This window comes from Mesoplodon bidens (assembly GCF_964165515.1).
Source record: "Mesoplodon bidens genome assembly, chromosome: 8".
Lineage (NCBI taxonomy): Eukaryota > Metazoa > Chordata > Mammalia > Artiodactyla > Ziphiidae > Mesoplodon > Mesoplodon bidens.
The window spans coordinates 77,293,285-77,319,819 of record NC_138165.1 but is presented as its reverse complement, the minus strand read 5'-3'; the positions used below and the strand labels follow the sequence as shown (position 1 = coordinate 77,319,819).

At 38.1% G+C, this 26,535-nt stretch overlaps 1 protein-coding gene across 2 annotated transcripts in view; it reads left to right on the top strand.

The window, feature by feature from the left end:
- The window catches only part of SATB2 (SATB homeobox 2), a 195,058-nt gene extending 168,796 nt beyond the window's left edge, over window positions 1–26,262 (top strand). For both annotated transcript variants that reach the window (XM_081243265.1, XM_081243264.1), the window contains exon 11: window positions 23,203–26,262. In XM_081243265.1, the coding sequence (XP_081099391.1) occupies window positions 23,203–23,664 (462 nt within the window). In that variant the 3' untranslated portion in view covers window positions 23,665–26,262. The remainder of the gene's footprint in view (window positions 1–23,202) is intronic.
- The last annotated feature ends 273 nt before the right edge of the window (window positions 26,263–26,535 follow it).

The window sequence follows — 26,535 nt, the reverse complement described above, 5'->3', positions numbered from 1 at the left end:
TGGTTGGTTCAAAACAGTGAATTAGCCCATACCGCAGTACCAAATAATAAGGTTGCCACTTGGAGAAATCACCCTGGGTGAAGAGAGAGAACATGACCAGGACAAAAAAAGAAGTGTCTGTCTGTGTGGTCGGGGTGAAATTAGGGGTGGAGTAGACATGCTTATTATCCATCTGTTTTTCATCAAAACTGTCTTTAAAAATGCTACTTGGGTCACTAATCTACATATGCAGTTCTTTGTAAAACTATGTTAATCACTTCTGTAACACATTAGAATCCACAAAGTTGTGAAGATGCAGTGATGATGTTTTAGTCTCTTTGGTCCAGGATTAAATAAGCATTTACTATCAGCAGCTCTGTACAGGCTCTGATAGACTTAAGGGGAATGAAATTTTCTCTGGTCTTGAGTCACTTGGAGGCTACCAGGGAAATAAATACAGACTTTTGCAGAACAGGCTATGTATTCGTAGGTTGAGCAGAGATACAGAATTTGCTAAGATCTTAAGACAATCTTTAATGGGTCCCACATACTGAAAATAATAATGGGTGGTTTTCGTGTTAAGTGATTCAATTCCTGGCATCACGACCTGGAATTCTACCTCTTTCCCTCCTAGATAAGCAAGTAAACAGAAGAGGAAGTATGTATGAATAGTGTCATTGTAGAAAAATAGAAATCAGTTCTAACTTACCAAAAACAAAACAAAGGTAAAAAAGTAAAACATTTGCAAATTTTACTGTTGAAGGTAATGAATTATTTAAAGTGTAGTTCATGACAAATGTGTCATGAACTCCATGACTGAACGACACAGGGTTAAGAACCTGATGATAAATATAACCATTTGATTTTAATTTCGAAAAATCATGATGCCTTGCTCACATAATGGTAGAAACAAACATAAATGCTTCTTTTGAAGTCAGCACCTTCTGATTATAATTTTTAAAAGCACATATAAAGTAGATGACTGGGATTTGCTTAAATCTGAGTATAGTTGAAAAGTTCTTAAATACAAAAAATTTTTCTGTATATGTTTGTTAACCCCTAAGCCTTTCTATTTAGTGTTTCAGGAACTAGAGCATCTTGTAAAGAAAGAAACTACTTTCTATTTCCAATGAACCTTTGACCAAATGGGAAAAAAGATGATAAGGTAAAGAAAAGGGCCTGTAAGTGACATTGACTCCAGTCACAGGGCTGTGACCTTGGACAAGGGGTTTTATCCCTTAGAATTTCCTTTTACTGTTTTGTAAACAGTTATAACCTGGATTAGGTGATCTCAGAGACTCTTCCGATCTGAAACACTCATTCTGTGAGTTGGTTCATCTATTTCTCATCCCCATTTGAGTATTTTCATGCAAATGTAGAAAACAAAAAATAACATAAAAACACATGGCCCCTGGGAGGTTTAAATGCATTTTGGAAAAACAAATTAGCAACAACATAACAAATTATGAACACCTTATAGGGGCTCAGAGAGATCCAGTTGATTTTCTTATGATTGATAGTTACGACAATTACAAGAGAAAGCCAGCCACTGAGTTTTAAACTATCGTAGCCAAACCTACCTACTGTGGCTTCTCAGCTGTTTCTGTTTAGTGTGGAAATCTAATGTAGCTGAAAACTACTGCTGATTTTTATTAAGTTGAAGTCTAGAACTTCCCCTTGTAATGATAGACAAGCATACTTTCAATTAAAGGAAGACTGCCAAAGTCCTGAAATTCATTTATTTTATTATTACTCGGTTTAACCCTAGAAATGGGAGATCAAGCAAACTAGATAGATTTGACAGTTCTGAGGTCACAAGTTCAATTTCCTCACAAGTTGTTTCTAGATCTAATTCACTGCAAATCATATAGCCCTTCACCTTTTGATATGGAATCTTTTAGGGAATTGTATATCACATCAAGGTCATCCTAATCCCTTTGGGGCTGGGGAAATGACAAGTAAGTTGGGCCAGGTGAAGGAATTCCAGTGACCAAGTCTGGAAAGCACAGGAGGGATGGGTATCACTTTCGATAGCAGATCAGGGTGTGCTGGAGTAAGCTTACACCAGTTAGCAGGATCTGATGGTTAAGTTTTCAGGAATTTTGGAAGCTGGTTTTTCCACCATTAGTAGAATGGAACTGGCCATGGTTGAATTATTCACACTACAAGAACTGGCAAATGATTCAATTGGAGCTTTTTTTCTGTAGAGAGTCAGTTGTTAAACATTTACCAGCACAACACTGAATAGACTCCAATTAGCTTTTTTTTTTTTTTTTAAAGCTCTGTGGATATCCATGTATTTATTTTTCATAAGTAAGACATGCCAAAAACCATTGTATGAAAAAAAGGTTTAGGTGTTTCCATAGCTGAATGCTGATTGGTATTACAGCTAACTTGATCACCCAGGTATCAGAAATAGTTATATATTTAAACAGTCGTCGTTTCTCCTCTTTCCTCTTCATGCTCTCCTTTAGTTTACATTTATTGCTCCATGTTCATGGCATTTGTCTTTGTATTTCTTTCTGTGTGTGGTATACAAGGCTAACTGAAGTAACTGGTTAGATTCATTTTGCAGAATCAGAGCCATGTAACGTAATAAGTCCATTACGTTGGGATTCCCTAGTGCCAAACACCCAACAGATTTGGGTAGAACACAGGGGAAGTTATTTTAACAGAGTTACTTTGTTAGATATGATAAAGTGAACCCTGACAGTGCACTTCAAAATGAGGAGTCGATTAGTTTTTAAAAGTACTCTAAACTTAGGGAGCTAAAATCTATGATGTGAATGCTTAAACATATGTAGATATGGAAAGCTTTGTCTTTTTATTTCCATTATGATCTAAATGAACAGAATGTGCCAAAGTGAGCATATACTGTTTAAGTGCAATATATACATGCAACTGGTTTCTTAAATATAGTTTTTCTCATTTCAGTTTTTTGACAATTCATGTCAACAGTGTACTCAAAACTGTGGTACTAGAAGAGCAGAAAGGGAATTGTGGTTGACACATGTCAAATATTTCCATGTAGGTATAATTCAGGAGTATACTTTTGAGAGAACTCCTTATTTGAGTTTATGCTTCATGTGAAATGAAAGCCTCCCAAAGAGATAAAGCTAAAATAGTCAAACAGTGTGTGTAGTAAGTTAATACAGTCATTTCCTTAGTAATGAAAGGAGAGAAGCAAATTGACGGATTCTTTTGCTTGTAAAACATAATCTGGATCAAATGCATCAGTATGTTCTATCAGTTGATGGTTCTTTGATATATCTTCATTTTAGAACAACTGAGGTACCAGAGGAGAAGTTTTCTTGTCACTTTATTTGCAAGAAATCAACCAATTTATTTTGAGCTCCTAGAATAGATATGCTAGAGATGGCATGCTGTACTTTGATGATCTCTTCATGTTTGCATATGTGAAGCACAGTTGTCCAGTACACTCTATGAACATGTAATGTCCTCTGTGTTCTATGTCACCATTACTCACGTATAGAACGTGTATGTAATCAGTTCCTATTTTATGTCACATTCATCTGCATTTGCAGCATTTCAAAGACTAGTCTGAAACATCTTGGCACAGATGGGGAAAGCAGAGTTGCTTATAAGTTCCAGAACTACAAAGACACAGATCAAACATACGATATTAATAAATAGCTTGGATGGGGGAGGGGAAGGATTAAAAATTAGTTTATTTATTTAGAAAGTTGAAACTCTCCATTTGTGATCATTACTCTGTTCTTGAAAGGAAATAGGTGCTGGATTTTGTGTTTTGTTTTTTTGCTCCAATCCTCACGTTTCCCTCCTCCCCCTTCCTCATGTTTTGAATTAAAACCTAAAGACAGACTGAAAGAGTATATATAACTGCAAAAAGGATGTGGTAAATCATGGCAGAAGTTTGTGATCTCACAGACATGGTGGTGTCAGGGGCTGAAGACCAAAGGCGAATCCTTAGCTTCCAGTGGATTTACTTGAAATCCTTCACCCTTGTAGCCTATCATGGATAATAGCATATCATGGATAATTACATTTTTACAAACGGTAGAGAAAATCATTTTGACACACACATAGTATTTTCTAGCCAGACCAGCTTTTCAATCTTTTACAGCTTTCATGCATTAAGGCTCATATTTTCTTTGTTTATTTTTAAAATATTATCATTAATAATAGGTTTGTTCTGCGGTCAACCTCTGAGTGGAAGATACTGAGGAAGACCCTTTTTTCCCTATTTGCCCTAAGTCAAACATTTGATACCTTTTCCTTTGTAGAAGTTTGTGTTACTCGTGTTTTTCATTTAAAAAGTTATGGCAACCAAATTTTCATGGAGATTTTTAGGAGTTTTGGTCATTTTTCAGCTTATTGCTATGTGAAACAGAATGAATTATGTTCAGTGACCAATCACTGGCGGAAAAGAAACAACAGAAGAAGAAGTCATAGAAGAAATACTGTCATTGACTTTGCACTACCGTGAGATGATGTGAATTCTGACCAGGTGAACCTAAAGAAGTCTGTCCCCATTAGCCACTTAGCTGCTTCAAAATTCCAGGGCCCAGAAAAAACTGGGGGACAATATTCACTTTCTTAACCCTTTCTGATCAGATGTGGTATTTCATTTTGAAAATGAAATTAATTCCCCTGAGGCCTTTGAAACTTTAATAATACCCAATAAATAAAATCATATCTAATAACTCAACGGTTTCATTTGGCACCATCATCGTCTTCTAGATGTACTGCAACTGCAGAAACATAAATACTTGCAGGCTTCGAAAGCCCAGTTTCTATTTGCTAAATAAACTTGGCTGCTTTAAATTCCTCTGTGTATAGTCATTAATACAATCCACTTTGACAGCATTTAATTAAAGTGCTTTTCTCTATTAAATTCATTAAAAGTTCTCCCCCAACCCCACAATGTGTATAACTCCTTTCCAGATGCTGGGTGGCAGGGACCTGTGAGGCTCACTTTAAATAACTTCTCATTTCTCTTTGAAAGTGTTTATTACATTCAGTTTAGAAACTGTTAAGTATGACTTAGAAAGAAAGTCAGATTTCAGGACATGCTCATCCCTGCAGCAATTTCTTAAAAAAAAAAACAATTAGTTTAACTCATCTGAATAAGCATTTATTAGCTGCATATTCTTCTTATACTGTGTCAACACTCCTAGGCACTTAAGCTGGGAGGTAATAAAGATATGATTTCCATATCAGGGTTGGCGAATTTGCATTAGTTCTCAGCAGGTCTTGGCTTGAATGCCTTTTCCTGCAGATTCAGGGAGAGTGAGCTGAACAGTCCAGTATTAATAGATTATTGACAGTTTAATGTCTTGGCACCTACTTAGCCCATGAAGTATAATAACCAGGAAGCTGTCTGATATGAAAGCAGTCAATAGCATTCAATCAAAACCTTTCAGTTAATTGCTGGTTGACCTTAGAGATTTCCTTTAGGCAACGCCGTCTTCAGTTTAGACCAAAAGGACTGTATTTATTTGTAGAGTTTATTCAGAGATGATTATTTAATATCCATTGCTCCAGTATATGTGGTAAAATTTGCCTTTTCTGTGTCTACCAAATGAATTGTCTTTTTGGCAGTGCTTTTCACAAATATTCCCTTTACCAGCTCTACTTTGAAAATATCTCATTAAATCTGTTCTCAAAAATAGAAAGTTGGGAATCTTGAGGGAACACATGATCAAGTGTTTTAATATGATAATAGAGGTTGTTTTTTTTCTGTTTTTTTTTTTTTTGCGGTACGCGGGCCTCTCACCGTTGTGGCCTCTCCCACCGCGGAGTACAGGCTCCGGACGCGCAGGCTCAGCGGCCATGGCTCACGGGCCCAGCCGCTCCGCGGCATGTGGGATCTTTCTGGACCGGGGCACGAACCCGTGTCCCCTGCATCGGCAGGTGGACTCAACCGCTGCGCCACCAGGCAAGCCCGATAATAGAGTTTTGATAGAATTCTTTGCTCAGTCTGGAATTATAATTCCAACGGAGAATCTGACAAAGCTAAAAAGTATGCTCTCAATAAGGGTAATTATATAATACTTTAAAAGCACTGCACCTGAAAACAAAAATGTTCTTTAATGCCAAAATGCTTTTCTGGTCTCTGTAAGTATAAATGAGATGGCTTATATTTAGTTTATAGATTCTTTCTTCATGGATTTTTTCCCCCATGGTTTATTTAGTTTTAGTTGAATGTTTCTAAAAACAAATTTTAATAAAATCTAAATAAACTACAGAGGTGGCCAGGAAGCAACAAAGGCCATTTCTGGCCCTAACTTTAAACCATTGGCCTTACTCGCTTTGGACTGTGTGGTGTTGGAACCACAGTGGTTAACTCAAAGTGGTGGCAAAAATACATACTTTGAAAATAATTTTGTTACTTTCCTTTCTTTTTGGTTCTTCCCACGTGAGTTAACGTCATTCTTTCTCCTCTAAGGATAGGCATTTAATATTTGTTTTGGAAAAGACCTACAGTGCTTTCCATAGCATTGTGTAGATAGGCAGCATTCCTTCGCATTTCATTCCATTGAGGGCCATTACTGTCTCAGGCTTTATTGTGCTACCTATGAGCCATTTTTAAGCAAATACATCTAGTTTTTATAATTTTCTCTCATTGTTACTTCTTGTTTTGCCGCCAGCAGCTTTTTTTTTTGTCATAGAAACTGTCTGCTGCAGGCCTTTTGAATTCTCTTGATAGTAGAAATATTTCTGGAGATTGGGGAGGGGGAGAGTGAAGCAAGCTGATGAATATGTCAGTTTTTATCCCTGACAACAGTGACACCCAGAACGCATGTCCCTGAATGTCAGTAATTTTCAGGCAGATAATTGGGGGGTGGGCAGGGGCGGAATTAAAGAACTGCTTGAGCCGCTGTATGGTACTGGTGGCTTGTGCCAAGTGTGTGTGTCTGTGAGTCTAGTAAGTCATTACGAACTAGTGTGATTTAGCCCTTTTCAGTACTAAGTGTATTTTTAAATGAGTGTCAGTGTGAACTGGCCATTTTTCCCCCCTTACAGCTATTAGACCTGTTCTAATTTTTTTTTTTTTTTTTTGCGGTACGTGGGCCCCTCACCACCGCAGCCCCTCCCGCCACGGAGCACAGGCTCAGGAAGCGCAGGCTCAGCAGCCATGGCTCGCGGGCCCAGCCGCTCCGCAGCACGTGGGATATCCCTGGACCGGGGCACGAACCCGTGTCCCCTGCACCGGCAGGCGGACTCTCAACCACTGCGCCACCAGGGAAGCCCTGTGTTCTAATTTTTAAGAAGACTTTTGGTCTATATAATATGGCTATTACCAATACAGAAGTATTCTGGAAGTTTTAGGATAAATTTTAAGTTTCCACTATTCTCTCAAAACACAGTGCCTGACCCTGTGCTAAGTGCTGAGTGTGTGGAGGAGAATGTAACACAGAATCTATCCCTAAGGAGCTCACAGATTCGTGGACAGACAGGTGTGTGGACAGATGACTGTAGTACAGCATGTAAGTAAGTACAGAGAAAGAAAAGCACAAAAGATGGGCACATATGCCCAAAACCGAGTGGGCCGGAGGACCCCGAAGGCTTCCAGGAAATAGTGCTGCCCAAGGTTCCTTACAGAATTCCTCACTGGAGGCGCTTTCCAGGTAGAGGGGACAGAGGAGGCAAAGGCACTGAGATTAGAGGGGCAAAACAGCACGAGGGTGGGAACTATAGCTTTTAGAACCGTTGGAGCACAGCCTGAAAGGCAGGGTTCAGGAGCAAGGACAGAGCAGGGTCACCTGCTGTGCTCAGGTTATGGAGCTTTCTTGGATGTGCCAGAGGCCTTGACCCATCTTGAGACCACTGAAGGCCTTTTGCAAGATGCTGTGTTGGCTGTCGCCGGGAGGCCTTTTGTGAAGTAATGGTTACTAATTCAGGCAAGAGATTTTAAAGTCTAAATAACAGCAGTGAGAGAAGAATGGAAAGGGGAAAATTAACCAGCAGCACGTGGGATTGGCTAGATGTGGAGGCTCAGAGGAGGGGGAAGGAGTCAGTGAGAACTCTCAGATCCTAGCTGGGGCAATGTGGGGTCTTGGAACACCAGTCGAGAGCAGTAATGATTAATTCCCTGATAATGTCAGTTGTAAGTATGTTTGTTTTGTACTGAGTTTTCAGCTATTAAATTAAATCCACCCCTAAGCAGATTCACATTTGGAGGTGTAATGACTTTACAGTTCTAGTTTCTGAGGACGACCTACACAGGATAAGCAACTATGCTTAGAAGAGCCAAGGCAACGTGGCACAGAGACAAAATTGGACTTGCTTTGTGAATCTGAGTAGATAAGGATACTGCATGACCGGCCTCATGGGAATATAATGGTTCATCTGGAGCTTGGAGACTAGAATCTTTCTTGTGGGAAAAGGAATTGCCAATCCAGTTACTTTGCCCTGGGGAATTAGGAACTGGGATTTCTCTTCCCAGTGACCATCCTTGGTACCCTGGGAGCAAAAGACTTATTTTCTTGAGTAAACCACAGTCTGAGTAAGAGTGCCTGGCCCTGTTTGCTTTTCCTCTCGCACCCGGTGTATTTACCACAAAGTTTAGAAGCAAAAGTTTCTCCATACCTGATTACCGTTAGTAAGGTGATCGAAGTGGACAATGTAAAACCAGTAGCCTCGTCATGAATTAAACGTGGTTTCAAATTTAAAAGAATACTCTAGAATTAACCTTTGGGAAGTTTCACCTCACATGATTTAATTTTTCCATATTCTTTTTTCCTTGAAAGAAAAGAAAACCAAGGAAGCCAGTCTCTGATGAAATTAAATGAAATTGAAAACTAAAGGCTCTGTTTGATAAGCTCTCATTTGACACCTTTTCACTGCTAAGTCACAAGGAATCTCTGTTGACACTCCCTAGAGATCAGTGGCCCTTACCTCACAGTCTGAGGGGAAAACGCTTCTTTGATCATTTGACTTTGTTTACCCAGTTTGGATGTTAGGGAATAATAAGCCATAATATGTCCGTGGTGTGGTAATTCTAGAGACTTTGTCTGTTACCAGAGTGGTTGATTATAATGCACTGCTTAAGACTTGCTTTCTATAAAAGGAATATTTCTACTTTTATGTGTTTGATTCACACAGTGCAGTTTTCTCAAGTCCTGTTATTAAGTGGTTACATCCAGAAAGCAAAAAATATGCTGAGGTAGTATTTTGTTGGTGAACATCTAATATTTTCACTAACCATAACTGTCAGATTGTTCTGACTTCTGAGTGCCCCAACTGTAAAAATTATACAGAAAATGTGGCCTATCAAGGGATTCTAAACAGCCCCATGTGGGACCTCAAACACATGGATTACCTTCTTTCTTCCCCCCACCCCCCTAGTGAAAAATCTAATCCAAACACCCTTTCTCCTTAAATAATTTAAACACTCTTCTTTAAGAAGCTGGAACGCAACATAACTGCAGTGTCACTAGTGCCATTACAATTATGGGGATTTTTCTTCTTATACTGTCTTGGCTGAGTTGTGTCAGGCAAAATCTCTCTTTTTTGTTCTGGCAAATTTTGACAAAATTGGGTATATATATATTTTTAAATGGTATCCAAAGATAGAAAAAGTAAAAATTCCTTTATTTCCCACTCAAAATTAACATTTGGGAGAGGAACTTCTCCATAATGTATTATAATTTTTCTTAACTTGTTTGTCTTCACTTTTAACCATACACTTGAAACATTGAATAGTTTCCTCTGTCATTTTTAGTGTTATTTTTATATTTTAATTGGAAGATGTTTATTCACACCAAAATGAATTTTTGTTCAAAACTTTTAAACAGAATAATTTTTGTATTTTTCTCAATTTTCCACCTAAACAGCAGTAAGGGCATGTTTGTTATATGTTAGACTCAGGGGTTTGTGATTTGTGGATCAGAGTTCAATTTTGTATATGCATTTTCTCATCCGAAGAATAAATACAACAGGACCTTTCGCCATTGTGAGGTTAGTTTGTTATTGTTTTTAAGAAACAAGAAGTCCAAACGATGGCGAACCACTTTGGATACATACTAATTGTAGGATTTGAATGATTAAATTTAACATACAACCTCCAACTCACATCATATAATCCGTATGTAAATCAGGAAGAATGACGTTTTAGTTCAATTAAGCTTATATAATTTATTGAGATCCTATGACTTAAAGTGTACACATTCTTTCCCCCATATCATCTTTGTTTCTAAGTCATTCTTTACCAAATAGGTGTTTTCAAGTTATTCTTGTCATTGGCTTTCTAAATAGTAAGAGATTTCTAAGTGGTTTGAATTTTGACTCTAGTGCTTTACCTTAGGAATCATTATTTTAAGTCTTCGTTGATGCAGTTCTTGGCTGCCTACATGATGTCTGTTCTTGTAGAATATATATATTCTCTACCTCCTTTAACTTAACATGTTTTCACTTAAAAGGAATTGAAACTCTGCTCTAGTTAAACTTGTTGGATGAAATTTATTTATCTGAAACAGTTTCTGTACAAGCATAACTCAGAGATACTGCCAGTTCAGTTTCAGACCACCACAGTAAAGCGAATATCACAATAAAGCAAGCCAGTGTATATGAAAATGATGGTTACACTCTACTGTAGTCTATTAGCTGTGCAGGAGCATTTTGTCTTAAAAAGAAAAAAAAACAATGTATATACCTTAATTTAAAAATACTTTACTGCTAAAAAATGCTACCCATCATCTGACAATGTGGGGTTGCCACAAACATTCAATCTGTAAACAACGCAATATCTGAGAAGTACAATAAAGCAAAGCTCAATAATGTATTCTATTCTTTTAAGCTTACCTTGAGTCTGTTTTAAAAAGTCAAATTTCAGAGCTTACTGGGTCATGTATCACTGGCATCTGATGAAGTTGTTTTCATTTGGTTTACATTTTACTTCACTTGAGAATTATTTAGCCAACTGGATTAACTGTTTAGGAATTCTGATGGATCATTCTTATGCTGAAGCTTTGCACATCTTTCTCTCTTGCCCTTTTGCCATTGATGAAGGGTCATGAATTTCCACGTTGGTTCTTTTAATACCATTATGAATTCCAGGTACGTATATCATCCTAACGTTTTACACTCTTCATTATCTTTAACTTAACTTTAACTTGATGTAGGAGCTCTTCTTTCATCCATGCTGGTGCAAAAGCCACTCTTTTCTCAACTATACCAATGAAACAAGTCATGCAGTCATTTATAAATCAGAATCCCAGAGGTAACTGTCAGCTCTGGTCATGTTACTCTTTACTCATTTTAACTCAAATATAAGGTCTTTAAAGACACTTTAATATTATCTGTACCTTGAATCTGATCTTCAAAAGATAGGCCTTCTCTATTCGCTTTGAGGCAAAGTTTTGTGTTTTGAGACAACATTGTGAAAGGTGGTGGAGGTGTATGGAAACAGGAGGAAATGGATGCTCATGGGTGTCGGGCAAATGGGATTGGGGTAGGTGGTCTGGGAGATGGTTTCTCCCAGGAAGAAGGACACATGGTTGTGGCCTGGACTTTCCTGAAGAGTCTGCTCTTCCTGAATTCTCCCATGAATTCTGTTACGTTTGTGGAATGATTTTGGTCACGTTAGTTCCTAAATGGGCAAATAAACCTATTTATCATAGAACACTGATGAAGGGAAAGTTCTAATTGCCATTAGGTTCAATACATGTCTATGTTTTATTTCTCTTACATTCTAATAGGAGAGAGAATTGTTTTTTATGTGTCATGGAGTCTATTTGATTGAAGTATGGCTACTCATCTTGACCCTGCTTAATTTGCTATCAGCTCGTCTCCTTATGTTGGAAAAGCATCTCACCCAGCTAGCTACCTTTTCAGGGTTCACAGATTCTGGCCACTCCCCAAAGTCAGATTGATGACTATGACACATTTTTTAACCCAAACCATGCCAAAGTCATTGGTATAGTTGTTCTCAATTTGTTACCAAAGAGGATATGATATAAGCCAAAGGCTGTTTTAAGAAGCTTCCTCTAAACCCCCAAGTTTATTTTAACAGATTATTGTGTCACAGTGTTTTTATGCTTTTATCTTTGGCCAAAGTGTTTATTTTGAGAAACAATTATTAAACTGCATTAAAAACATACATGATGTTCCAATACCATCTTGGTTACAATATTAAAGGAAACTCAGACTAAGGCTGGATGAAATTGAACACATATTTCCGTGTTAGACTTCCTACCATTTTGCTTGTTTGTATTGATTTCTCTCAACATGGTCTTCTTTTATTGAACTCTACTCTTTTTTTTTTTTTTGGTTCGTATTCTCTCCCCTGACCCCCAACCCCCAACCCCCTTCCCATAGCCGTATGTGCTAAGAGCAATTGTAAAAGGAGACCAACTTATATTAAACCTGCCTGGAGTCAAAATGTAATCTAACACCTGTAGTCCGCAATTTGTCATCGCTTCATGGATACTTTTTTTTTTTTTTTTAATAACAGATTTCCTGAGTTTTGACCTTAGGATACTGTATAATCCAAAAAAAGCAACAAAACTAAACCACGGTTTTTAATAAGTCTTATACTGTTAGGATGTGAAATTAGAACCATAAGAGCCAACTCAAGTAACATCATTTGAAGTTAGAAATAGTGCTGAGTTGTGTACGTAGGTGGATATGTTTTGCCTGTGAAAATGTCTCTGAGAGATAAAGTCAGGGGCAAATCGTAATGCATGTGTACTTTCTCCTACACTTGTTCTTTCAGACTTTCCTAGGTGACTGAGATCAAGTATGGATGGTATTAACTGTAAGGTCCATTTTGTATTTTATAGGAAAGTGCTTGGTTTTCATTAGGGGAAAGACAAGGCTATATATTCAAAGCAATTCATGTGGTACAGAGTTTTCAAAGTTTTTGGTGTCAGGGTCCCCTTTCACTCTTACTATTAAGAACTCCAAAAATGTGCATATCTATCAATATTTACCATATTAGAAATTAGTTCTGAGAAATCTTTTAAATGTTTGTCTGAAATAATTATAAATAATATTTACATGTAAATGATATATTCTTATGAAGATAACTATCTCCAAAACAAACAAAAAATAAGAGTACCATTGTTTTACATATATATTTGCAAATACTTTTAATGTCTGACTTAATGGAAGACAACTGGATTCTCATAATTGCTTCTCATTCATTCTGATACAAAGTGTAGTTTTGGTTGAAGTAAATGAAGAAAATCAAGTGTCACACAGACATGCAATTAGAAAAGGAAGGGATATTTTAATACCCTTCCCAGGAAATTATGATCATTCTTCTTTGATACAAAACTCTACAAGTGGTAGTTTCTTAAAGGTTAGCTGCAAAGTAGAATCTAAAATCATATCAGTGAACTTTCATACTTTTTTACATTATAATTCATTGGTCTGCCTTGCACTTTGAATGGATCTTTTACCTATTCGTAATTTTATAATATGCAATGCTCATTTAGAAAATATTGATACATTGAATTATTCAGATCTTCTAAATGTTGACACATTTCATTGTATGACATATTTTTTTAAATTTCTTAAATCACCGCCAGTATCATCAGGGAAGTCTTTAAGTATTAGGGAACTGCTAAGCTTTTAGTGGAAGCTACAAGTTTTCCAAAATTCTGATTTTTGCTTGAAAGGTAAAATTTAATCATTGGCAACAAATACTACCAGGTTTTTTTTTTTTTTTTTTTGAATTGACAGGCTTACTTTATTTTTAAGAAAATATCTGCCACATACCCAAGTCTGAATAATCATAGTTTGCCTGTTGGTTGTTCTTTCAAGTAAAAATGATATTTATTCCAAGACAAAGGTGCTAGTTCAGCTCTCAGCTCATACCATCTCACAAATGCTCTTTCTCATGAGAACCATCTTCACTTCAGTATGCCACAGAAGTGCATTCTGTGTATTTCCCAGTTCCTCACTCAGACTATTAAAATGAAGTATACCCAAGAGTTGAGATTTAATATAATTAATGCCACATTACTGCTTCATCAAGGATATTCTTAAATGAAAGTTGCATTTTTATTATGTGTATGTGGCAGTGAAGAACACAACTACTGGTGAAGTTTGGTGCCACTGACTTGACTTATGCTAACAGGCCAGCAGTTTCCCCACCATTGCTTTTGTACCATCAGTACAAGTTTTAGCACTGTCAAAGAGGCAACTAATGTCTCAGTTTTGCTATGAAAATAGTTTTGATTCATGGACCTCTCTGTGGGAATATCGGGATTCCCCCAGGGGACTGTGGATCACATTTCTAGAACCAATAAATGAGGTCATCTTAAGAGGATCCCAGATTGTGCATATAGAAGGTGTCACCCTGAAAGGGATTATGATGATGAGGTGTAATTCCATGTGACAGATGCTTTAGCGGCAACTTCCACGTGCTAGGTGCCACGTGGAAGAACTAAGATGTGTGCAGTATATGAATGAAAGAAATAAGACAGCTTATTGGTGGACTTTCTCCTTTGTAGATCTGTAGATTTTTGGACTGAAAAGGACAGACAAATCTCTGAATTTGTTGCTAATTTTCATAATAAGTGTAGTTACAGAAAACTACGTGAGGCATTATACTGCTGATTCTTAAATCCTCCTCTCATTTTTTAATGACAGAAACTACTTCCGGAAACCTTACTTATGACAAGAACTCTACTAAGTACTTAGCATGCATTATCTTACTTAATCCTCATAAAACTACAAGGAAGATTTTACAGATTAACAAACGCTGTGGCTCTGAGAAAGAAACTTGCTCACAGCTGCAAGGCTAGTAAGCAGATGTGCTTTTGGGGATAAAGATTGGATTCAAAACCAGAACTTTGTGACCTCACAACTCCTGCTAACAAGGTTAAGTAAAAGCAATCTTAAGGATTATGTGATTGTGTTAAACCATTTTAACACAAAAAAAATGGTTAAAATATATATATATATTTGCTCTCAGATACCTGCTAGATGTAAGTTCCTATAATGAGTGACAGTTTCTTTACTTTTAAAACATAGTTTTGCTAAAAATGAATAATAGAAAAAATAAACAATAAGTTGTACAGAACAAAAATAGTAACTGGTCTTCAATTAAAGAAAGAGAGAATATGGAATTAATCCAGTGCAGCAGAACAAAGATGTACTGAGCACTTATGTGTGCCCATATGTAGCTCATAGTCCAATAATGAGATAGATGTATAATAGTTCTATTAATTATTAATTACTAATGCTAAATTCTCCCCACTGAGGTTTTGAGCTAAAATTAATAGTCTTAATAAATGCTGATTTTGAAAAAAAGGGAAAATTAGGGGGTAGAGCTAGGTTGCTGAAACTTAAGACAAATATCTCAGTTATACGGTATTTTATATATAGTATATTTTAAAAATAGCACTTATTCATTTAACAAATTCTAATTGAGTTGTGCATGAGGGCTTTCCAGTTGTGCTAACCAATTGTTCTTATTGCCTGGTAAATACATTTTCTCAAGATTTTTAGTGGAAGAATGCTTTCCTTCTTCGGATCAACTATATTACATTCTGTTATTTTAGATGAGGTAAAATTAAACAAGTAAAAATAATTCTGATATTAACTCAAATGCGGTTAGAAGTCATCTCCTATTGATGCGCATGTAGGACCTGAAGCTCTGATGAGGCTCACTCCTATGGGTGAGGCTTGTCAGAGAGAGGGGGATGTGGCCACCTGGGAGCCAATTTTAGCCTATTACCTATTACCGCACTGGATCAGCCACCCTATACAGTCACCTCCTTAATAATTTCTCATTTTCTCTATATAAAAAAGACCACAAAGTCTTGGCATATTATAAGTAATCCAGTTCACCCCATAATGATACAGTGAATTATATACTTTCCTAAACTTAATCATTTAGGATCTCACTTCCTTCCCTGCAGGCAAAAGCCATTATTTTTTACACATGGCTTCCAGCTGGTTTTCATTGAGGCCTTCAAAATCTATTTGAACACTGAGCAGTTTAAGAAGAGCTGCTTTATCTTTCTTAGTCAGCTTTTGTCACAGTACCATTTTGTCCTTGTGTTTTTAAAATTTTCAGTTTCGAAGGCAGAAAAACAACATATATCCTTATTACGATTGTGTTTTGTCACTGGGCAAGGAGGTGTTGGGTTTTATTTAGAAGCTGATATCTCTTTTGAATATATTTACAACCTTTCTTTCTTCATCGCCATCTTCATGTTCATTTATACACATGTATGTCATATTTCAGCCTGATGAGATTTTAGTGAATAAATAGGAAGGCAAGACTTATTAAACTTTTACATTTCTATTTGATTATGTCTTACCCATAACTTGTTCATCAACACCCAACTGTTGGAGACAGGACTCCTTACTAGAAAGCTTTGTAAATTAATAGGTCCAGTTACTATAGACACTCCATAAATATTTGATAAATGGAATTTTATTTTTTTACTCAACCCAAGGTCGATGGTTTTAAACATAATTTCTTTTAGACATGATAAGCACTTCTGATGAAGAAGGCAGCCATCAGTTAAATGTAAGTTTACCATTCTCTCTTTTTTTTTTCCAATTTATTTATTTATTTTGGCTGCACTGGGTCTTCGTTGCTGCGAGCAGGCTTTCTCTACTTGCAGCGAGCGGGAGCTACTTTTCGTTGCAGTGCGCGGGCTTCTCATTGCGGTGGCTTCTCTTGTTGCGGGGCACGGGCTCTAGGCAAGAGAGCTTCAGTAGTCGTGGCACGCGGGCTCAGTAGTTTTGGCTCACAGGCTCTAGAGCGCAGACTCACTAGTTGTGGTGCACGGGCTTAGTTGCTCCATGGCATGTGGGATCTTCCCGGACTAGGGCTTGAACCTATGTCCCCTGCATTGGCAGGCAGATTCTTAACCACTGCGCCACCGGGGAAGTCCCCGTTCTCTTGAGGATAGAAGTGCCGATGCATGCTTCTGGTTGTTTTTATGATAGTGTTGCCATTTGTGATACTATGTTGAAAGTCCAGTAATATATTGATATTATGAGCTGAGTATTTCTTACTTAGTACGTGGATACATGAATATTTCTCTTCTCTCTAGTGTTAGTGGTGGTTTCAAGTCCTACTGTGTTTTGGGCTAGATCAGAGGACATGACTGCAGGTCACAGTAAGGGTAGACCTTACTGACAGTAGAATGCCAAGGCCCTGCTGCTCTGGCTCTGGCCCTGGCAGCCCCTCAGTTGTCATTTCTCTCTAGCGGAGGGCTGTCCGAGCTATTCCTGTGATGGCAGTGCTGGTGGCAATGTGCTGTCTAGTATGGTATTGCACAGGGTGGTAATCTAGCACTGGAAATGTGGCTCGTGTGACTGAGGGAACCCAGTTTTTTCTTTTTTTAGTTTTACTGAGTTTAGATGTCAATAGCCATATGTGGCTAGTATCTGTTGTACTGGGTGGCACGGCTCTAACATGCTGCCTTCCTTGCAGTTCTTCAAATATACCAAGTGTACTCCTGCCTCCCTGCCTTTTCGCTTGCTGTTTCCCTTGGTCTGGGATGCTCTTTTTCATAGTTTGGTCCTCCCTTCCTTCAGGCTTCTGCTCAAATCCTACCTCCTTAGGGAGCCTTCCTTGAACCACCGAATCTAAAATACCTTCCTCTGCCCCCAATTCTCCTCCTTATGCTTGGCTCTATTTTTGCTTCTAGTATTTATTACTACCTGATATTTATGGTCTGTCTCCTCTACTCTAGAGCCTTTGTTCAATTTTCTTATGTGATCTTGCTCACAGAAGTCAGGAGAACATAATGTTTAAGGGCATGGGATTTAAAATCAGATATGTTTTAGATATCCAACCCTGCTAATTAGAAGCTATGAGGCCTCACACAAATTACCTATACTCTCTGAACCCCAGTTTTCTCATCATAAATGGAGTAAAAATGCTTACTCCAGGATTACTGTGAAAATAAAATATATTTATAGCATTTAGGCCAGTGTGAGGCTCATAATAAACTTTACATGAATGCCAGCACCTATGATTAATATTAATAGTATTATCCTTGATATTTCACTGCTGCGAACCCTAAGAAACCAACAATCGAAGCGACAAAAAAAGAAAGAGGCTTTTAAATAAACCTTTTAAAACTCTCTTTGTAGAAATTATCAATATCAGAAATGAATTGCTGACCAGATTAATTTAAGTTCCGTTGTGATGGAGAAAAATCCAAACCAAAATGAGATAGGATGAATTGTCAGGCTTCAGTCTGCAAAGGTCAAGAGGAAAGGGATGGATAGCTCTCTTTACAGAATGATCTATTCTGTTATTTGGGAAAGTCATGTGAAGAGAGATGAGAGACTTTAGGAATAGAAAGGTCAACTGCTAGGCCCATTTTGAAAAAGGGGAAAAAGGATGAGTCTGGAAAGTGTGCAGACTTGGGCAGACGTACATAAATATCTGGGTTGCTGCTCCATTATACTTACCTTTTTTTAAAAAAATACCAGAAAACAATAATCTGGGCTTGGGAAGAACCTGTTAGGAAAGAGCTTATCTCTGTTCGGTTGGCGGCGCATCCTCTGTCTTGGTTGCAGTGATTGTAAATTTTGTGGTTTCAAAAAGTCAATCAGCCAGAAATATATGCCCAAACTGTCAGATGAGCTGAGGAACAGGATGGCGTGTAGTCCATCCAGCGGGAATCAATGACATGGCCTCAGGTCGGAGTTACTCAGGGCACTGGCTGGGGGACAGGGACCAAACTTGGGTCATTCTAGTGAACAAACAAGGAGTTTCAAACATTTCTGAGAAGTTCGGACAGAAAAACTAAAATTCAGTTAAGTGGGTGTTCAGAAACCTGTCCTGTGAAGACGAGACTAAAAGAGTTGGCATTAGTTAGTCAAGATGTGGGAAAGTGCAGAAAAGGTGACTTGATCCTGCTGTTTAGATGGAGGCTTTGTGGGGAGCATTTGGACTGATTTCCCTGCCTGGGGAAATACCACACCGTAAGCAGTAGGCTCTACTCTGTTTTTGTTCAGAGTATTCACACCACTGGAAGAAGCACTACACGGCAGTAAGAAGAAGTTCCTGATTGTTTGTCATAATAATAAGCTACTGCAGGTGGCTAGTGAGGAAATGTATGCAGTGCTTTTTGCTAAAAATTATAGAAGACAATAAATAACTCTCTGCCTGGAGTAATCAGATCATTTCAGGGGAGTGAAGATAGTTGGGACAGAGTAACTTGGGGACTCTTTTCATCTCAGATATTATGAATATTGTGCTCCTTCCTATCTGCTTGAAGATACCAGAAATATTATTTAACCTTCTTCATGCAAATATTGTCATGCCTCCCAACGCAATATAGAACATTGTCTGACCTGACACAGGATATCTCACTTTGTAGATCATTTCCATTGCTGCTAGGTCTCTGAGAAACATCTTCCTCTCCTATGATGGCAGCGACATTGTCATTGTTCCGTGGAAACCTACTATCTTAGACTGACAGCTCTCTGTGTTTAAAATGTCCAATTTTGAGGGTGTTCCTGAGATGCTCCATGTTTCTAGGTTGTTCTGCATCCAAGTAGCACCTTCACAGGGAACTGTGAGGACTAAATGAGTTAATCCATGTAAAGTTCTTAAAACTGTCTGGCACAGAGTAAGCATTCAGTCAGTGGTAGCTACTATGATTATTGTTTCTCCGTTTCATGTGTGGCTTCTCTGTATCCGTGTGTTACTACTGCTAGGTTCAAAGTTAGAAGTGGGGGTGAAATAGGCCAATTGGTGGGACCTCAGGAGAAGAACAAACCCTATCGTGCAGAAAGATTATAGTAACTTCAAAGTATAGTTTTGGAAAATCTCTTTAAATCTAACCAATGCACAATGGAAAACCCCTAAAGAACCAATCTAATTATTTAATTAAGTGGAACCGTTATGCTGACTTTTACTACAGAAGGCAAGCATAATTTTAAAAATGGGGCATTTTAATTCTCTTTTGTTTTCCAATTATCGCAATTGCTCTAAAAGGGGGTCCTTGTGCTTGAGTATACATGTTCTGTGAGTACATATTCCTATGTAATTTCAGTCTCTCTCTCTCCTTCTTACCGACCCCCCCCCAAAAAATCTTCACCTGTTGATGTAGAGTTTCATTTATTACAGCGCTCAAGCTTCCCAGGTTACAACCTTACAATCTCAGAGCAAATATCTTCCCGCCATCAAAGCTGCCATGAGCAGTGTGGGTCCACAGTGCAGATCTCCTCTCCCTGCCAGCTATAATTAGGATGTTGAAGTAATGGAGCTCTCATTTTTTGCTGATGCCTGCTTACCACAGCAGACCACATGCGTTTACTCTTAGTTGAAAGGGGTAAAAAAAATGCCAAGAACATTCATTTTAATTGGTCGACACTATATGGACCTTCAGTGCCACTGTTTATGGTCTTCTGTTTTAGATTTCTTTCTGCCACCAGCCATCAGCTTATTATAATGGGTATTCTTATTTGCATTTGATTATCCTTTTATTGTTATTTTGATTGTTACTTGTTAGGAATTATTTTAAAAGTTTCATCCTCTTCTGTTACCTAAGTAACAATGTCATCTGCCCTAATATCTATTAAATTCTACAGAAAACACTGACATTTTCACATCGGTAAGAAATAAGTTTTTCATCAGGTAGTCCCTGAGACTAGGATAAATGGCAGAGATTGTTTTCTTAAATGCTTGCTTTGATGTTGATGTTTTGTAGTTTAAAAAAAATTTGTCATCTGGATAGTGTGTGATGGTGCTGGTAGCGGTGGTACCAATGTTTCTCTCGTGTAACTAGACATGTTTTCTTCTTCATTGACTGGACTGAGTTCCCCCTGAACTTTGGAAAATGTTTAATTTGTTACTCTAACATGGAAAACACCACCTAAAATAGGAGAGAGTGGTAAAAGAGAAACATGTGTTTTTTAAAAAGTGAACTCACTATTCTTAAAGGTCTTGGGAACTTCCAGGACATTAGACACTGATCTGAGTGGAGGAAATTCAGTCTTTGCCTTTGGAGTTGACATAGTACTTTCTAATGGGGACCTTCCTGGTAGCCTTTTACTGTTACAGCACTGCCATTGATGTTGCAAGGTGTGAGCAGCAGCTGAGTTCCTCTTCAGGATCCCATGCGCCCTCTCCAGGAAGCCCTTCTCACAAAGGCCTCTGAGGGGGACAGGGGCGAGTTGTTTGGACAATCTCCTTTGTATTGCTTTCTCTTTCTTTAGTCAGATTGAAAAAGTTCATAAATAAATATTAAAATGGGAAACTATTTCATGTAGAGATGATGCTGAAGAAGCAGTTATGAGGATCAAGAATAAGCTTGCCTAACGAGTGTCAAATGACAAAACTAAACCAATGTAGTGATCAGTTTGATGTCCTTTATTCAAGGGGAAAAATCCATGGGTTATAGGGGGTACAGTTCTTCACAAGCAGTGGAACACTCTTCCGGAGGGATTTGGGGCCAGTTTTATAGAGCATTAGAAGTGGCGACACAGAAAACAGGGCATGATTGTCTGGGGTTGCATATCTGACCTTATTTAGAAAGATCAGAGAACAAAGAAGTGAGTATGGAGCCCAGAGCTGGCGTTGCATTTGGGGATTTGCTGACAGGATACTGTGTTTCTGGTCAAGCAGAGCATTTATAGCAACATGAAAGTTCAATCTGCTGATGTGGCACCCCAGGCAGGAGTGGCTCCAACTTGTATCTAGTATTTAAATACTAGAGGGTTTTTTTTTTTTTTTTGGTTTTGTTTTGTTTTCTAATGAGTGGGGAATAGGTAGATATGAAAGAGAAATTTAAATTAATTACAACTAGAAAACCTTGACATGAAGGATAACAAAAACAAAAAAAGGAAGTGGATTGCAGAACAAAGGATGAATAGTTAGTTCTCTAGCCTCTGCTGGACTGGTGGCTAGGATTCCTGGTTTTCACCCAGGCTACCCAGGTTCAATTCCTGGGCAGGGAACCAAAATCTTGCTTCAAGCCACCACTCACTGCTGTCTCCTCGACATCAGTAATGTTGAGGAGGTCCATTTATATGAGTATAATCTAGTCATTTAAAGGGCATAATTTAATAAAAAATTATGTCTTTTAATTAATTTGGAAGTTTTTATATTTTTAAAAAACATTCTTGTTTAAGGATTGAGATCAGGGCTAAAAGAAAATAAACAAAAGTTGTCCCTAATTTTATGGAGAATTGATTTTCTGACTCAAATACTGACTTATTCCACTGTTATACTCTAAGAGTAATTATGAGGCTGATACAATAATGACTATCATTTATCGGCTGTTTGCCCTAAGCCAGAGGTGAACAAACTCTGGCCCATGGACCAAATCCAGTCTGCCACCTGTTTTTTTTTTTTAATTAATTAAGTTATTTGTTTATTTGGCGCATTGGGTCTTAGTTGTGGTATGCGGGATCTTTCATTGCGGCACGTGGGCTTCTCTCTAGTTGTGGCGTGTGGATTTTTCTCTCTCTAGTTGTGGCGTGTGGGCTTAGTTGCCTTGCGGCATGTGGGATCTTAGTTCTCAGACCAGGGATTGAACCCGAGTCCCCTGCACTGGAAGGCAGATTCTTTACCACTGGACCACCAGGGAAGTCCCTGCTACCTGTTTTTATAAATAAAGTTTATTGGAACATAGCCATGCTCATTTGTTTATGCTCACACTATAGAGATGAGGCATCACAACAGAGACAGTATGGCCCTGCTAAGGCTAAAATATTTCCTATTTGGCCTTTTGCTGAAAAAGTTTGTCAACCTCTGGTTTAAGGCAAGCACTGTTCTTTACATGCGTTATGTCATTTAATCCTTCCAACATCCCTAGGAAGTCAGTGTCTTATCTTTCTTTCCTAGATGATGAAATTGAGGCTTAAAGATGTTTAGTGTCTTGCACAAGGACACCCAGCTAAGGGGAAGAGTCTGGACATGAGCCCGTGTGATCTCATTTGTAGAGCCTGCACTTTTCCTCTGGGTCCGGTTTCTTTGTTATTGGGCTTCAGAGAGGTGGCACACCACTCTGGTTAACAGCAAGGCCCTGGAGCCAGATCCTTTGAATTCGAATGACCTTTGGCAACAAATGACTTAACTTCTTTGTGCCTCAGAATGGAAACATTACTATTATTAACCTCTTGCTTTGTAGATGAGATTCTGAATCTCCAGAAATTCTTTTAAGTTTTCAGAAGACCTGAACTTACCATGACTACAGCATCACTACAGTGCTAGCTAGACAACACGTATTTCATTGGAACGATGGCTTTTGAAAGGTGAGATTGTGAATCACATGTTAATCTTGTTTAAATTTTAATTATCAGGTCCTGCATAGACAGCAGTCTCAGCCAGCCAAGGAGAGCTCCCCTCCCAGAGAAGAAGCGCCTCCCCCGCCTCCTCCGACTGAAGACAGTTGCACCAAAAAACCTCGGTCTCGCACAAAGATCTCTTTGGAAGCCCTCGGGATCCTCCAAAGCTTCATCCATGACGTGGGCCTGTACCCTGACCAGGAAGCCATCCACACTCTTTCTGCTCAGCTGGATCTCCCCAAACACACCATCATCAAGTTCTTCCAGAACCAGCGGTACCACGTGAAGCATCATGGGAAGCTCAAGGAACACCTGGGCTCGGTGGTGGACGTGGCCGAGTATAAGGACGAGGAGCTGCTGACAGAGTCGGAGGAGAATGACAGCGAGGAAGGCTCGGAGGAGATGTACAAAGTGGAGGCTGAGGAGGAGAATGCGGAGAAAAGCAAGGCGGTGCCTGCTGAAATTGACCAGAGATAATGTGAACTGCCACCAGGCAAAGCAATACATCGGTCCAAGGATTTTCTGTTTTAGTTTCTTTAAAAACATTTTTTTTTTGCTTTATTTTATTTTTGTCTTTTTTTTTTTTGGTCTGTTTTGTTTTCCTTACCTTTTTTTGACATTTCTCTGTTGCACAGGATACACCTGTAGACTGAATAAGTTCAGTATTTCTGAATCAGACATCGCCTTGGCAAAGACACTAAAGTGTTACGCTTTACAATGGACTGGATCATAGTCATTATAATCACAGGAGACTCTGCCTTCATTATCCTTGCACTTATGGAAGAGACACCAGGCAAGTTCCAGGATGAAAAGACCTATGAAATAAATGAAGGAAGCTACAAGTGTGTGTGTATATGTATATGTATATATCTATATATTTACATATATATATTAAATTGCATGGGACAGAGAACTTTACAATCCGAAAGAATAGACTGTGAAATGAGTTCTTAAGAGACTTGTTTATGTATTAAAAAAACCACTTCACAGTGAGTCGCTTTGGCTTTTTGATAAACTGCGGCCTGCTCTCAGGGTGGGGTGACTATTTTTGAATTCCTATTTATTTTCTGTGTTTGTCCCTGATTTTTTTTTTTAATTCTATGGCTTCCTATCTGGCAGCTTGATGGGTAATTTTTGAGGTATGTATTTAACAAAACAAATCAACACTGCCAAAAAAAAAAAAAGTAAGGAAGAAAGAAAGAAGAAGAAAGTAAAGTGAAAAAAAAATCAGGGCACCTTAAAATGATACCAGTCAAATTAATCTTAAAGACACAATGCACACTTAAAATGACTCTCATTCCGTTATTCAACTTGTCGTTACTGTAGTGAACAGATGCATTTCTGTGGAATTCCAAATGAGTAAAGCTGAAATTCAGTACAGAGAAAACTTGTCCGTTAGTGCAGTCTCAATAAAATGACATACTGATGTCAGACAAATGGAATTCACAGTATGAGCCACATTTTATTGTGAAATTTATGTACCTGCTTGTGGCTTCAGATCTTAAAATTAATAAGCCTGCTCATTTAAAACTTGTTTATTGTTGCTGTTTTCTTTTTCTTTTTTTTTTTAAATAGAAAATAGTTCAATGTAATATTAAGTTAGAAAAGAAGTTGCTGCCCAGTTAAAGGGGCTCCCTCTCAAATAAATCTCCATCCCTTCATCTCCCAGAAGACGTTTCTCATTTCTGTTTCACTTTGGGCTTCCTCTTTGTACGTATTCCATCCACCTAACCAGATGTTTTTAGTCCTTGCTCTCACGCGCCTCATCCCTTCCCTACTATGGGGGCAGCCCTAACAAGAACCTGTTTTTGAATCATTGTGCAGCTCCAGGCAATAGAGTAAGCAAAGCAATTTCAGTGGAATCACCTACTCCTCTAAATGGAAACATTTTCCCAGTTACCTACATAGCAGTTACCTTACATAAAGCAGAACTAATGCCGACTGGCTATTTAGTGGAATGAGCATTAAAGCTGCAATCTACTATAGTCCTCCCCCGCCTCTAGCTTCCCATCAGAAACCATTACTTCCCACTTCTACTTCTAGTCATTGCAAGAGGAGACCTCACCTTCAGGACTGGCCAAGTGAAACTAATCTCATGCTTCAAGGTGGCGGTCAAACAGTCCCACACGGTTGGATTTTTTTTAGAGTTGTGCTGTCACGCAACCTTTTCAAAGACCTCATGCAATATCACTTTGAAAGTTATTTTCTGTTTACTACACAAACATTGTAATATAACTGTTAATACTATTTATATATTTGAAAGGTATAAAAGGTCGGAGTTAAAAAAAAACAAACCTCTATGTGTAGATATTAACTCAGAACTTACAATATACAGGGAGAAGACATGTTGCAATACAAGCTAATTCTAGCTGCTCAGTAACCTCTGGAGTTTTTAAAGGGACATTTTCCTGTACTTTTTCAAATAACGGTGTTTAAAAAATTATCTTGACATGAGCGTCATATACCTTTGCAAAAGGATGGTTGTTTGCAGTCAAGCCCTGGGCCCATCCTTCCTATTTCTGTAGTATGCTGCAGCTTTAATCAGAAAGTCCATGGTTGCTGCTTCCTGATACCCGAGTTACTCTTTTCCAAATTGTCTTCTTACACTGTTGCTGAAGGTCACTCTGTACACGTAATGGAAACTGATTTTGCCAAGCTCTTACAAGGTGGTTCATCTATCGATGGCATCCGCATTTGGTATCTTTTACACTTCAACCAAAAATTTATTAGGTATTTTTCAATGCTAAGTCTTGCCTTTTATTTTTTAATTTCACTGCCAAGTTTGCAGTGGTTCTAAGTGAATCTGTGGGCATTTTAGCCTGTGGTCTTGCCAGATCTTTGCGAATTACAATGCATATATGTCTATTTATTCAATATCTGTCATATAATATCTATTTGGAAGAAGAAACTTTCTCTTGTAGTGCCTCTTGACAAAGCACAATTTCCCGCCTTTTTTTTTTTGTGAAATGAAAAAACAAATTGTGTTTTATTGCGATATCAACAATGTGAATAAGGATTAACATATTGTAAATGTTCTTTTTTCCATGTAAATCAACTATCTTTGTTATCACTAAGTGATAATTAATTTTTAACTTATGTGCATTGTTAGGCTGTTAGAATTTTTTGGTTGTTAAAATAAAATGCATTCAAAAAATACGACTTTGTCAAGTATTTTGCTGGGCATTGCCCTCTTTCCCACTTGATTTTTTGTGTGGAATGAGACCTGGTGAGTGTAAGGAAAATCCACTCCTTTATTTACAAGACAGCTTGTACCTGCAATTACAGATGTTTGAGTCCTGTCCAATGCAAGAATTTAATTGCACATGTGAATGTATGTGCACCTCTGTG